At 33.5% G+C, this 15,203-nt stretch overlaps 1 protein-coding gene across 1 annotated transcript; it reads right to left on the reverse strand.

The window, feature by feature from the left end:
• Positions 1-450: 450 nt before the first annotated feature.
• LOC108780277 (persulfide dioxygenase ETHE1, mitochondrial) lies at positions 451-14,687 on the reverse strand. Its single transcript, XM_018547922.1, has 6 exons — positions 14,516-14,687; positions 11,459-11,603; positions 8,296-8,481; positions 4,910-4,998; positions 2,293-2,503; positions 451-778 (listed from the first exon to the last, which is right to left on the reverse strand). Exons 1-6 carry the CDS (start codon positions 14,642-14,644, stop codon positions 711-713), a joined length of 828 nt encoding a protein of 275 aa, XP_018403424.1. The 5' UTR covers positions 14,645-14,687; the 3' UTR covers positions 451-710.
• Positions 14,688-15,203: the final 516 nt, after the last annotated feature.

Raw genomic sequence — 15,203 nt, forward strand, 5'->3', positions numbered from 1 at the left:
AACGTGCGATTGCGTAATATAATTTTATTTCTATCATAAACAAAATTACGTCCATTAAGAATGTTATACCAAGTTCCGTCATTTGGTCGTACATTTTATACATGTCGTATCCCTCAAAGAACATGAAATAAACGCATAAAACGCGCGTTTTAACCCATTAAAGTGTGCACATGAAATAAAGCGCTCATTTGATACGCGTTATCGGTTACGTTACTGTTATGATGAATAAAACGCTCGTACGGGAAAGCACACAGACAAAATGCCATAATTAAATTTTAGCATGTAAAAAGAGATGGGGCATGTCTCCCGTTTAACGTATAAATTTTTAAAATAGATTCTAATACATTAAAATAGCGCGGATATAAACATAAATAAATAATGTCAAGCTCGCACATGCAAACAGCAGAATGGAGGAAAATAATTCAACCACATCATTGTTATGTATGCGTGAATTATATATACATATATATTAAAAATTGCCATATCACATGCCTTATATCACTTTTGAATACTTTTTGTTGGCAAACTGACAAGATACGCGATTATTTCTCATTTAATAACATCGATAATAATATACGGTTAAAACGGGGAATAATCTCGCGTTATTCGTGACATATGAACGTTAACTATCGGCACCATGAATTATTAATAGAATGTAGAATTACAATACTAGCGTGCTAGTGCATCGGCTGCAGCGCTGTCAATAATTTTCATTGTTCGTCCTTTTCTTCTTTCACCTCGTATAGACCGCAAACTTTGTTGGCCGGTACAGCTTTATCTGAAACAACGTCGTATTACCTTCAAGCTCTTTGTTGCAAAAATGGTACATGTCAAACCCGGGCAATAATCTAATGTTTTTCTACCGTTTCTACTCTCTACCGAGTTTTTTCAACTTTTCGACTAACGATTTATACATTATAACTCTGTATACAGATATAACTAACTGTATACGATGATTGCTTTTCATCATATGAAATCATTTTAATAATTCATTTTTTTTTTGGTTAATATTACTTCGTGCATTTTTCAAAATTTGCCTCTGTGAGATGAAAGGTTCATTTATTCAACATACAACGGTATGCAAACTGGCAAATACATCGATTTCCTTTCGCTCCACCAATAGGATGTAACGGCGTCTTTGTTCACATTTAATATTTAGACGCGCCGCGAAGAAGAGTTATCCGAAGGCGACACGGTGTGGCTGCAAATATTCCTTCCCGTGAAATTATAACCATCAATTTTTCTTTAATTTAAAGATCGCGTCACGTGAAAGTTAAATCAGAAGAGGTGAAAATAGAAAAAAGAATTTACGAATAAAAGAAAATCAATCTTGAAAATTCGTCTTAAAATCGATTCCCGGTATCAAACATTGAAAATTTGAAAACCTCGCGAAATGGATTCGTGCAAAATCCTATTTTAATTCGCTCATCCTGCATAAGGAACTCTTTTTATCATTTTCTTCTCTACGTCAATCACATAACTGTCAGTGAAATAATTTTTCGCTTAACTTGTGCTTTGCGTCGCTTCACATCTCATTCAATCGATTCAAGCGTCGGAAAAAGTTTCGCCACTTCCGCAAATTTGTTCGGAATTTCCGAGTTTTTTCACTTTTTACTCGTAAGAAGAAGCTACGTGATCAAGCACAACGTTCGAGCGACGTGATCTTCTCGATTCAGCAGTTGCTTCCCGGACTGTACCGATAGGTAGGACGACGCCGTAACGTCCTAAAGACGGCTATTAGCTTATCAGCGAATCAAGCTGATAGCGGAACGTGCACAACCCCAAAAAATAGAATGTGAATCCCAATGGGACTTGCGGCAACCGCCTGGCTTCTTTGAGAGAACCGTTTCGATAACGCATTCTAGATAACACAACAGCCTCGTTCCATCAATACATTAATTATTCCTGATCGTTATCAAGGGCGTTGTACCGCTTGAGCCTCTACAACGCTTAACAAGGGAGCCTTCCAAATTGTGCAATGCTAATTTTAATGAAACTTTTTATACATACAGGTTGTATACGTAAATAGATCAATTTAGAAAATATCAACTGATGCGAACAAACGGTTTTAAGGGGTAAAACCATCCCTTATAGGTAATAGTTCTTTTTATATCTCAGAAGCTATTCAAGAAATCAACAAATGTGTGTAATACAAAAGTTTTATAATAAAATTATTTCTATTTATCTCTACGACAATAATATATTTTTTTAAATATTATGTTAATGTTGACATTAAGATGATAATAGAAAAAGATTGGCATCTAGTAAATTAAATGTCTTTGCTAAACTTACCGATCATCTTGGGATAAGGTAGGTTAAGGTTGTTCATAATTTGGACGAACTCCTCCTGAGACTTGGACAGCCTGGGATTAAGAGCTTTCTCCTCGGCTACGGTGGTGACTGTTCTACCGTTGTAATCGTGTGCGGGGTATAGCCGGTAATTTCGCGGCAGCGTGAAGATCTTCTCGTGAACGGATTTGTACAGAACCGCGGCGGATCCGCCCTGCGCACAGGTGGTACAGTAATTCGGACGGCAATTATGTCATAAGGCTATAAGACTTGTAATACACGATAAATGAGAATAAAAAAACGCGAGAAAAAATAATTAATAAATAAAAATGAAGAATTAAAAACTGAATCACTATTAAATAGATTTTTACAATCGATGATGTGAATACATGACAAATAAAGGCCTTATAAATAGTCAAGTGGATCTTTCGTGCTTTTCCATAAATTTAAATACACATTCAATCCGTAAACTGCTAAAAATTTAATTTCAATTTTGTTCAATAAAAGTCGTGCAATTGTTAATTTTATCAACCTTAATAAATTATCTATAGACGCAGAAATCATTCTCACACGTTGAAATTGGTATATATTCATTGGAAGCCAGTAATTCAAACTTTCAATCAATGTAGGTCTTATTTAGTTACTGTCTGACAATATAAAGGAAAATTTAAATTAAAGTTTGAAGCACGTCACGAGCAAAAATAATGATTCCGATCGTTCTCCTGTGTTAAAACGTTGTTTAAGCCGCGCTTTCGAGGGAAGAAAAGGTCGAGGCACGTTTATAAAATGCACCGACACGCGGTCGAGCACGATGACGGACGGCTATTCATCACGCGAAAGTTGCGGAGAAGAAGTCTTTCATATTCCCGATGATATATCGACGTTTATTTGCACTATACGTGTGACACGTAGTGAAAATGTTATTGCACGCGTCCGTCGAACGTTTCAACGAGAATTCAGGATGCCGCCGCGTCGTTCGCGTCTGTTCCAGGTCGACATCGATCGTCGATTAGTTGTGACATTTCAAATAACCAATCATCGACATCCGACAATTATATCAGCGACAAATTGCAAACGACACTTCCGGTCCGAAGAAAAGAGCCGCTTGCTTTTTTTATTAAACGATATAGCAATGCACTGAAAGAGATCAACGTAATGGCAACTTGCTGGCTGAAATTAATATCTACTTGGGTCAATGAACTCGGGAGTGCCGGTCGATCAATCTAGGAAGATTTTCATGAGTCACGTGCAATCTGTCTACACGGTGTGCCAAAAATTACCGCACTTTTTACGCTTGGATTTTTTTACAAACTATTATAGGATTGACCTCTTCAAAGAAATATCGATTACACAACTTTTATTAAATTATAAATTAAATTTAGACTCATAACAGTAAATCAAATTGAGATAATACTATTTTCAGTCAAAGCACATCTTAGTGTTTAATAATGTTTGCTTGAATAATTTTATTTAACTTTCGAAATTTCATAATGGCGAATATATGTATTGTATAACTGAACTTCAAATCGCGCAAGTTACGTCTATTTTAAGTAAAATTAATTTATAATAAAATCGATATTAATATATTAATATATTATATTATAAATAAAAAGGTTATATTATTTGTTTGTTTTATTAAGGATGTATCAGATTTATAAAATCACTGTAAAAAAAATGATTGAAAATAGAAATTTACATTTTCTGTACACATACAAAAATGAATGTTTTCATTTCAATAAATATATTTACACAAAACAGTTTAATAAAATTAATAATTAATATTATTTCTTGTTTTATTTTAATTATCTTTTAAAAATAAGTGTACTTCTTATTGAAGTAATTTTTTAATCTAAATTTTAAATGGCTACTAAACTTTTTGAATTATTTTCATATAAATTCAATATAGAAAAATCTGTAATATTTTCATAATTCTCTCTTTTTTTTAATACGTGTAATACATTTAAGAAAGATGTATAATACATCCTTAAAACAAATCTTTAAAACGAAAAATCTGTAGATTAATTAATAATAGATCTATATGATCTTAATTTGATCTTCATAAGTCACTAGTTAAAAATGGCAAGCAAAGTAAGAGTACAAAAATGTAATAATATTAACCGCGTAGGAGACCGCATATGCTCCGCAAAAAAAACAAAAAAACGTGAATACGGTTTCCAACTTGACGAGGACCGTTCTCACCGCACATTTAACATTGAACATGGTCGTCTAATTGTGAGTTTCATTTGTTGGCCAGTTTTTATTTACAGCTAGATCTCGAGATACTTCAGCCGGAACGGAATGACACAAGTTAATAATACTGAATCGAGATTCTAGGGAACCGTACTCAGTTTTTCTTTTACACGACATAAAAGTTCAGATTTTTCCCATTTCTTCTCGCATTTCTTTCTTTTATGATCACAGAAGACACCCATAACGAGGTAAATGGATTTTATATTAAATGTTATCACAGACATTCTCGCTCTTCGGGACGAGAAGATACGACACCGTTGTTCCCTTTAATCGCACATATACGTGCGATCGAAGACACGGATATTACGTGCAATAATCACGCGTATCCGCAAAGAGACACGGACCTTTCTATTGAGTTTCCTGAGCTTACCTGAAAGTCAGTTCTGCCGCACCCCCGTATCAACAGCGCATCACCCGTGAACGCGATTCCCTGCTCATCGCAAACGTACGTGACGCAACCTGCACAGATATCAGATGGAATATTTACGATATCGTGCTTCACTTCACTTCGACCGCCATCCGGCAAATATCGTGTCGTTTTTCAAGCCAAATATGTATTTATCTCTTCGCGGCGATTCGCTTCGTAATCGAACGGCACGATAAACTGAGCTCTCGCTCGTCGGCTCGTTCATTCCATTTGCCATATCGCATTTGGCAAAAAAGAAAAATAGAAAAGACGGAAAAGAAAGAAATTGCGAACAGATATATTACGTTCGCTCGAAAAATATTGGCATGCCATAGATCGGTGTATCCGACATGAAGAACATGATTCGTATCCCCTCCGGATATAAAAAATGGTTTAGAATCAAGTGCGGTAATTGGAAGGTTTTGTACAAACGCGTGCAGTAATAAAACTTGCCAATATATATAATAGAATTACAATAACTATTTTTCTAACCATTTCGTAAAGACCAGGTTAATGATAAATAAAAAATATAATCTAACAAGATTAAGTTTCAACTAGAATCATATTTATGTTCTTCACGTGTAACGTGTGTAACGTATGTGCTTTACAAAATATTTACCGGTTTTCCTTTCTCGTGAAATGTATGCGGTGCATTTTCCGTGAAAGAGCTGAAATATCTAGGAATTTAATCAGCATCGTTGGAGTTTTACGGCGTATAGGAATGAAGCTGATATCGAATATCTAACCCGCAGGTATTTAATGCACGCATTCGCGTATTCGGTACGAAAAATCGAGCCTATCGAACGAGTTCGATAATCGAGATAGCTCAGTAGACGCTTTCAGGATTTTTCCCGAACAAACGATTGAGCCGTGACGACGAGTAGCGAATTCGGCACGATCGATAAGAATGGCAGTATCCCTTTTTTCATTCCGCTTCGCTGTGCAATAAACTCTAGTAACGCAGTACGAGTACATACATACATGTGTACATGTTACGAAGCTACTGAGTATCATAAACATTTGAGATTAAACTAAAAAAAGAAGCTGTTCATGTCATTGCTAAAAATTAATAATTTTTTAATTAGCAAATAGCAATTTAAAGAGAATTATATAAGTTTCTTTGAGCTTCTAAATTAGATATAAATATGGTTTTTATTTAATACGGAATAAATTATTTCTCACAGTGTGGTAGTTTAATTTAAAAATTAATTACAAACTTTAATATTAACAGATGAGCAAAAGAAAATGATACTCTATCAAACGTTTTTGCTAAAGTTCAGTAAAAAATTCAAGCTGATCGACTTAAGTTTATAATTTTCAGTAGTGGAGATCAATTTCGGGACAACCTGTATAAGAAAACTTTAATGTAAGTAAAATTTCTTCAATGATAAAAAGAGAATATAAAAACACGTGTCTTGAAAAAAATGCAGAAAATTGCAATTGCGATATGGCCTGGATAGAGAACAGCTCAAAAGTTAATCACTCCAGAGACCGTATCTCATACGCAACACGCGTGTAAAATTCAAAAGGATGCAGCAAATACTTTTCATCTTCTGAGAATAATAAAAAAGAAGACAAAGATAGACAAAGCCAAAATATTAAGATAAAATTTTAATCTTTTTCAGAAATATTTGAATACAAAAAAAATTATATATAATATAATAAGTAAGATAAAATGGGAATAGAACAAAATGTTCTATTATATAACATATTTCAAAATTGAAATTGTATAAATAATTTCTTATTTTTCTCTTCTTTCATCAATAAGCATATCAGAAATTATTGAGTTTAATATTTGTCAATGCAATATTTTTAACAATTTCCACGCGTTCGTCTTTCTAACAGAAACTGCAATTGATCAGATCGATCTTGCGTTCGAGATATACCTGCGTTATACAATATTTTTGATCCTTTCAATCTACGTATGAAATAGAACCGTCCTTCACAGCACTCACAAAAAGTAGTTCACGTATTTTTTCTCGGTATCTCAATTAATAAAATAATAGACCAGGTGAATGCGCGATCGATCGTAAGAAATGCGCTCGATATCGCAGTGCGGATGTATTCTGTAACTTTCCTGTAACATTATTGCCCCGAAACTTCTGTTGCACCACTCGAAAATTGTGTTTCGTATTCATCGCGCGAGCGCATTAAAAATCGCGTTAAACCAGATTGCGTCATGATGATTTACGGAATACGTCGTTGTACACTGGTATTTAAAGAGAAAATAAGAGCTTAAAAGGAAATGTGCAGTTTTCATTCGGAATTTGGAGCTTTTTTTTAAATAAACCGAAACTTAGGTAATCCAATATCAAAAATGAACGTTAACAAGCAAAACAATTCTCGAAAATGATAAAGATAAGAAAAGGGAAAAATACCAAGACTCATTTTTCACTCGTAGACTCAACAAGACAATATATCATATACGTACATATATCGTAACGTGAAATAGCTCACAGAACATGTCGAGAAAACGCTGAAATCCACGTATGTATCAAATATGATACACTATGCACTTAGCCCCTTATAGGACGGCGTTGTGCTCTATTTTACCACTCCATGTAGCTGACACATAGGTGATGGTGGGATGCTAGCTAAATGGACAATGGTATAATATTTTACCGCATGAAAAAATAGGCGAAAGCAAAAGTTACGTTTTCCGAGTGACAAAAAAAAAATAGTTTTATATATTTCACCAGTAATATGTATAACCTTAATGGCGTCAATTAAGCGCGTATCAATTTCCCGAGTTATTCTCCACTTTCTATCTTAAAGATTAATGAGTTGCAAAGTGGAACAGTATACAGATGTGTTGCGAAAGTATTTAATACATCATATAAAATTTAAAACACATTAAATAAGAACATCCGAGTCGTTAAAAATGAAGATAAAAGCAAATAACAAAGTAGGAAGTATATAACTAATTCGTAAAAGCTTAAATAATTAGTACTGATTAGTACTACTATAAATTAGATGGTAAATCGTTTTACATATATATCGTAACTTATATCTAATGTGTTGAACAAAAGATGTCATAGACACAAGTCTAAAAAACTATCCATTATCTTTGTGTCAACTTTTATTTGCCACGTTATAAAGCTATTATAAAGCATATGTGAAAACTAAACCCATTTCATCGGGACTCAATTTTCCATATAATTAATGCGGGATCCTTCATAAATATTGAAAATTTTGATTGTATAATTTCCATATTGTTGATATATAATCCGGCTTTAATAAATATTGATTTATCTCAAAATTCCAACGCATAAATTCTCCGAACACCCAAGTTCTCCAGAGTACATTACTAACAAAGCCGAATCTATATACGAAGAGAGAATGTTCCTAACCTTCGGTATGACCTGGGGTGGGCAATATTCTCAGTTGATGTCTGCCAAATTGGACTTGATCGTGTGGCTCTAGAAGTACATCCGCCTTCGCACCGCTGTTGCGCGATATCATAGACTTGCAGCCGGGCAACAGGCATTTCAATCGGCCCGTCCCGGTGATGTGGTCTGCGTGCATGTGCGTGTTCACTGCAACAGCAAGAAAGACTGTCAAGCAAGACGCAGAGCAAAGACGCCAGTCATTATTCTGTCCAGCAAACCCATAATAATAAGCGTCATTGTATCATATTTCCGTAATATATATGTTGCAGAATGTCGTAGAACCGAGAAAAATGATGGTAGTCACGAAATTTTAGCGCCTGATTTAATACCAATATCGTTGTAAATTTGATAAATGACTTAAAGGTGACTATAAGAAATGGTGGGATTAATTTTTAAAGAAATATATATATATATATATATAATACTGTCGTTTAAAATGTCGTAGCGAGCAGTTGATGCTTCGATATTGATTAAAAAGTCTAAAATTAATGATCGAAAGTTCTGAAATAGTTCGTACGTTATTTTTAAAATATTTGCGCATACAAATACCCGTGAATATAATTTAGATTCAATAGATAATTAAATTACGTTAAATCTATTAATCTAATTAGCGGCCTCGCTCTCTTTGTATGACTGAGTTACGAATAATGCGCATAGTTTTGCGGGAGTGGGGCAGCATTAATGGCGTTTGCATTATTGGAAAATAGAGAGAGCTGTATTATGGAAATGTCTGTTTGTTCGGGACAGAATTGGCACACGCAGAGTTTCGCATAAACAAGTGCATACGTTCCACTTAGCCAAAGCAATCTCTCGTAAAAACCACTTCGCGGTCTGATAATACAATAAGTAATAAGGTAATCTTGTCAACCCTTTTTTTACCATGATATACGACGTCCTAAACTTTGTTCCTTCTTGCCGAACTGAAAGTCCCTTCTCCATTAAAGGTGCAAATTTTGAAAGGGTTAATGCTGCCTGCGCGAATAAAGACAGATACTAATTAAATTAATAACGATTAAAAATTAAGGTGTTATAAAAAGGAAAAAAATACAAAAATTATAATATATAAAATTGTTACATTCTACGTTTCTATATTTTATTTACTATACATTAAATCTATATTTTTAAAAACATACACAAGGAGATAAAACGTTTTGACCACAAAATTTTGTTTATCAAATCATTATCCAGATAATAACGCTACTTGTCGTTGTTTTGTCGCAAAAATAATTAAGCACGAAAAGATAATTATAAGTATGCAACGTCAGTTTGCTAGTAACGCATATTAAAAAAAGAACAAATTCTGGAGAAGAAGAGAGAGAGAGAGAGAGTATTAATTACATCTTATTAAGTACAAAAAGACTGCACCAACAGATTTTCCATCAGTGATGAACTGGAGATCACTCTATTGGTTATACCCGGGAGAATTTATCCCTGGAAAAATACGCGGCCATCATTGAATTCTTGAAGTACCTTAAAGCTTATTATATTAAAGCTAAAATAGATGGCTATTTTAAATATTAATTATTTTTTGCATTTTTATGTAATATATGTATATTTAAGATATAATTATAAATACTCCAGAATTTTTTTATAAATTATACTTTACTAATGATTTGATAAACACAAAACTCTGAGGTCAGATTTATTTATCTCATCCTGTATATCAAATTTTAATCTCTCTGTTTACAGAGATTACGTTATTTCTTACTATTACTTCGATCAGCGGACGTATGATATATAACTTCAACAGCTGCATTACTGATGATTAGTCAAACTTTCAATCAAGGGTTAAACTTAATTAATTTTCATGCAGATCCGCCCTCGTATGCGATAAGCACGATTTGTTGAAATAATGCTCTCGTCGTGACGATACACTTGGGAATTATACAGCGGCCGCGGAATCGGCTCGTGCCGAAGTCGAAGTTCTTTATCGAAATTGGCGAAGTTCAACAATATGCCCGAGCGCACTCTCACCGGGTTTATGGTCCATCGGCGTGTTAACCCCCAGGACAATGGCGAAACTATGCGAGGTCCACGACCGTCCTTAGCGGCGGCGGCGGAATTGCATGCTAATTCATTACGAAGTTCGGCAAATATTGGTCGGTTAGTAGGATAGTTCGCGATATAACTCTGCGCCCTCAGCTCGTAAATCACGGGCACGGGGCATCGCGTAATTGCCGACAAGTACATTTCCGACGATATCGAGTAACGACGCCGGTAAGATAATACGTTTTGTTGTTAATTAGTGTACGTAATTAATTAGTTATCGATTCGAGTATTTTACGGGCGAAGTACGTCAATAAATGTTAGGTTTCTGCAACCGCGGGATGATTAATATTATGCAATGTTAATAATCGCACTTTGTATTTTGAAACAACGTCTCAATAACTGTTAGCAACTATATGCGTCGGTTGAGAAACGTTTCAGAACGTTCAGTTATGTCAAAATAAAAAAAGCTAGAAAATTGGAAAAATTCTATTACACGAAACGTTGTGGAAGTGGCTATCGATATTGATTTGGCACTTCGCGAGTTGTAAAAGTTAAAAGGGCAATAAACGTCGATATGTAAAGCTTAACATCCGGTAGATATTTCCAGAAAGTTTCTCCGAAATTTCATATACGTAGTTGAAGCAACGCTTCCGAATTTGAACCGATATTTCAAGTGTAATAATAGCTCTTCAGTGGAACTCTCCTAAAACGATCACTGCATTACATCATATAAGTGGCATAAGCTGAACCTCAGAAATACGAGAATATTTGCGAGAATATCGCAATAATTTCTAATATTATTTTAAATGAATATACTTTCATAAAATTACGTGATAGAATTGACGCAAGTGAGACACTTTTTCAAAATGAATAGCGATTATAGATGTTCACGTGTGGTACATTGTTCTAACGCTGCTACATCGCAAAAATTCAAATTATCAAATTTACAAAAAATATATGCAAGTAAACTACACGTGTAATCGAGCTGGAGTGTAACATGCAAGGTACACAATTCCGACTAAAAAATATCGAATGATACGAAAAAGTGCGCGGCACTTCCGCGCGTCGATTTTTCCCTATTTTTCGCAAACCACAATATTTACGGGCGAGATAATGATCTCGGTTGATAACTCACGGGCATATTTCAGCGTTAATCCCAGCTCCTCGACGATTGCTTTGTCACGATCAGCCCACTCGATGACCGGATCGATTAAAATCGCTTCCTTATCGCTGATATCGGCTAGTAGATACGTGTATGTACTGGATGCTGGATCGAAAAGCTAGAGAGATTTAAACAGTTATTCATTACTTCCTAACAATCATCCGGATTTAAAATTTATACATTATCTATATTACATTATAACATAAATGACATACTATTATTATCGTTTTAATGACAATATAATTCTCGTGACTATGTCTTTATAATTACGTTATTACAAATAACATTGATTAAATACGTGTGCGTTGCATTCATTAAAATGCTGGAAAGAAATGAACTATTAATAAGGCAACCAGCGAAAAATGATCGTCAATTAGACGTCGAATTGATATCGAATTAATGTCGATTCGACATCAATTCGATGAGTTATTTCTCGCTGAAAAGCGAGAAATGATGTAAACATATCCGTATGACACATTACGTCATACGCAATAAAAAATCGCAAAGGAAATGATGAAATTTCATATTTTTAAATAATATTTACTGTACATGTATTTCGATGAACAAACCAAATAAAAATACGATAAATAAGATAATCAATTGCAGGCAACAAACAAACGCGTCCACATTTTGCAATGTCGTTTAACAACGATTTGTACATTTTGAATCCTGTCACATGTTTAATTGCTCTGCACCGACCCTCTGATTCGTGTATGATGTACAGGAGGCAAGGGGACAGCAGAAAATATAATTCTTTGAAAATACACGCGAACTGTACAAAACTATATTTTCACGAAGCGCAAAAACGAAAAACAAAACACTTTTTTACATTTTTTTTTTTTCCCCAATGTTAACGCGCAACATTTATTAATCTAGTCAGTACACTGAACGTTTTTGGGAATAATTTTTGTTTTTAGTCAGATTACACCCGCGTTTTCATCCGATTCTGACTTGAAGTCTACCGAAAAAAGAAATGCGCTTTACTTTGAGTATAAAACCAAATATGAGCGAGAATATAACGGCAACGCTTTTAATTTCTTTGTTACATCGACATGACCGTTAATCCATATTTGTTGCGAAAGCGAGTTTGAATTAAATTTATTAATTTTTAAGAAGGCAGTACATTTACTGCAACTTCCAACATTAATGTTATATTTTACTGCAATATAATCTTGTTACGTAGAAACTAACAAACGTAAAAACAATGATGAATATTTCGCATTCCATACGTCAAGATAAACTCAAAACCGATTACTTTCCGACCGGCAAATCAAATTTTCGTTTAAACCATTTCAAACGTCTGTTGAAATTGTAAACGGTAAAAGCTGTATGGAAAAAAAAAAAAATACGTATTCAGTTACGGTTGACCAGTACAGAACATTATAGAAACGATGCAGATCAAAGAACACACCGCGTCGAAACCATTGCGGTAACAGTGCTGAGTGATAAAGAGTAAAAATAGAGAGAATTTACTTAAAACAAATTCGTTGGTATCATATAACATATGAGACGTATAATAAAACTATAAAGTTACGAAAAATTTCGTGACACTTTTGTCAAAAAAAAATTTGTTTTATATTTATGAAAAAATCCTCTCTTGAGATGTTTCAGTCGGTCGGAGGTGCTTACACTTTCTACATCAAAATTTTTACAATTCGAGTAAATTCACGGATGTAAAGTTCACCATTTTCAAGGTTATTTCAAATATGTCTCAAATGCAAACGCGAATGTCAATGTTCTCCCTGACCGCGCTTTCCTACATTTTTCTGCAATCCTCTCTGTTATCCCTCGAAATCCAGGAAGCGAAGTTGCTTTATTTCATATGCAACCAACGCAGAGAAAAGGAAACAGAGTTTAGGTTTACCTTTTTTAGTTATACTTTTCTATATTTTGTTACAATATTTTCCTTTTTCTGTTACTTTCGAAATATCGGATATATATTCATTTTATTTAAAGCTCTATATAACATGAATCTTAAATCTATTCCGAGATATATCTATTCCTTTTCAAGATATATTTTTATACTTTCCAATAATATTCTTCAAACTTTTTTTCTTCTTTTTCCTTCAAAATTGAAAATTTATGAAGATATTATATAAAAGTTATTAAACTATTTATATACATTAAGCTATTTATATAGATTTATTTTAAAATAAAAAAAATCAAGATGTAAAAAATTTTGTTTCTAATTAAATAATTATTTTAAAAGAGTAAACTTCTAAAAATAAATTTAACCATTTTAATACAAGATTAGATTAATTTATCAAATAGCAACACTTTTTTGTAGATATCATTTTGTCAAAAAAGACAGAATTATCGCTAATTAAGTTAATCATAGTTTTATCAAAGTCACTCTTATCTTTATATACGAAAAGTTGGACAAAATATAAGCAACTAAGACTATCGCTATTTCAATTTGACATTTAAAATCACGTTAAGTACGCTATTGGTTCGGTCATTTCATCAACTGAATGGAATCTTAAAACCGTTTAGAATTCGAATAAATTTGCAATAAGCTGAAGTGTCAGCTAATCACATTACTAAATTTAATTAAAAATACTCAATTTAAATTATCCAAGAAAGTACCAAACCTTTTGAATTGTCACAAGATCTCTCATACGAAATATAATTCTATACAAAAATTTTATTTAATTAATTTTTTCAGCCAACTGTACATGTACAAAAGATTTAATTAATTATTTGAATGATATATACATATATATATATATATGATACAGATATTATTATATATATATTATTATATATATATTATTATATATATAATAATGTGTAACATATATATATTTATATATATATAAAACGTAAACAATTCGTTATCGGCTAAGTTCATACGAATCCGTCCATCGCTCTAAATCTAAGTGACCAGACGAACTTGAATGCATAATCGAACCACCTTGAAGTATTGCTCGTCAGATGACGCTGCGGTTAATGCATGCTCATTGGACATTATTTTGTTGGACTTGCGCCGGTTAGCCAATTTATCGGACTTATCCTTTGCACGAATGTTACCTGACGAAACAGGAAATCCCTTGAAAAAGTCACACGCTCCGTCAGAACGTCAACCATGGCATGTTTAGCTCGTGTGCCATTTTTCCATAAAATTATTGGCGATGATACTCGATAAAAATTACGGATCATGATACGCACGTATAAAACCAATGTCTCGTCACGTAGCGCCACGTTTAACTACCGACGATAACGACAGTTTCCACTACTTCGAGTCCTCAATTTATGTCCTCTCGTTTAAAAAAAGATAAGCGTATATTCCGCTACTTGTGCAATACTTATCTTTTGCCATCTTTTTCATATCAGTTTTCGTATCAGTTAGCCACGTCACGTTGCGTTACTCGTTGATTATTGAATTATAAGAATCATTTCTATCAATGAGATTAATGTGAATTATACTTATATGCAGATGTCTATATCAGATGGTCACGCCTTTTCGAGACAATCGTATATCTTGAAAAGCACACAATCCTAATTAGTCATCTATCATCTTGTGCTATTTCCGGTTAATACTTGTTCTCATTGTTCAAAAGTGCATAATTATAGCAGATTTTTGGAAAATTTAACTAATTTTAAAAAACGAAATGTATGAGAAAATTAAAATAAAATTATGTAGTTGATTTATTGTAATCTGTTGCTTATATTGATCGATATCAAAGATGCATTACGATATTTACTACCAATACTCATT

The sequence above is a fragment of the Cyphomyrmex costatus genome, unplaced genomic scaffold (genome assembly GCF_001594065.2).
Source record: "Cyphomyrmex costatus isolate MS0001 unplaced genomic scaffold, Ccosl1.0 scaffold69, whole genome shotgun sequence".
In the NCBI taxonomy this organism is placed as follows: domain Eukaryota; kingdom Metazoa; phylum Arthropoda; class Insecta; order Hymenoptera; family Formicidae; genus Cyphomyrmex; species Cyphomyrmex costatus.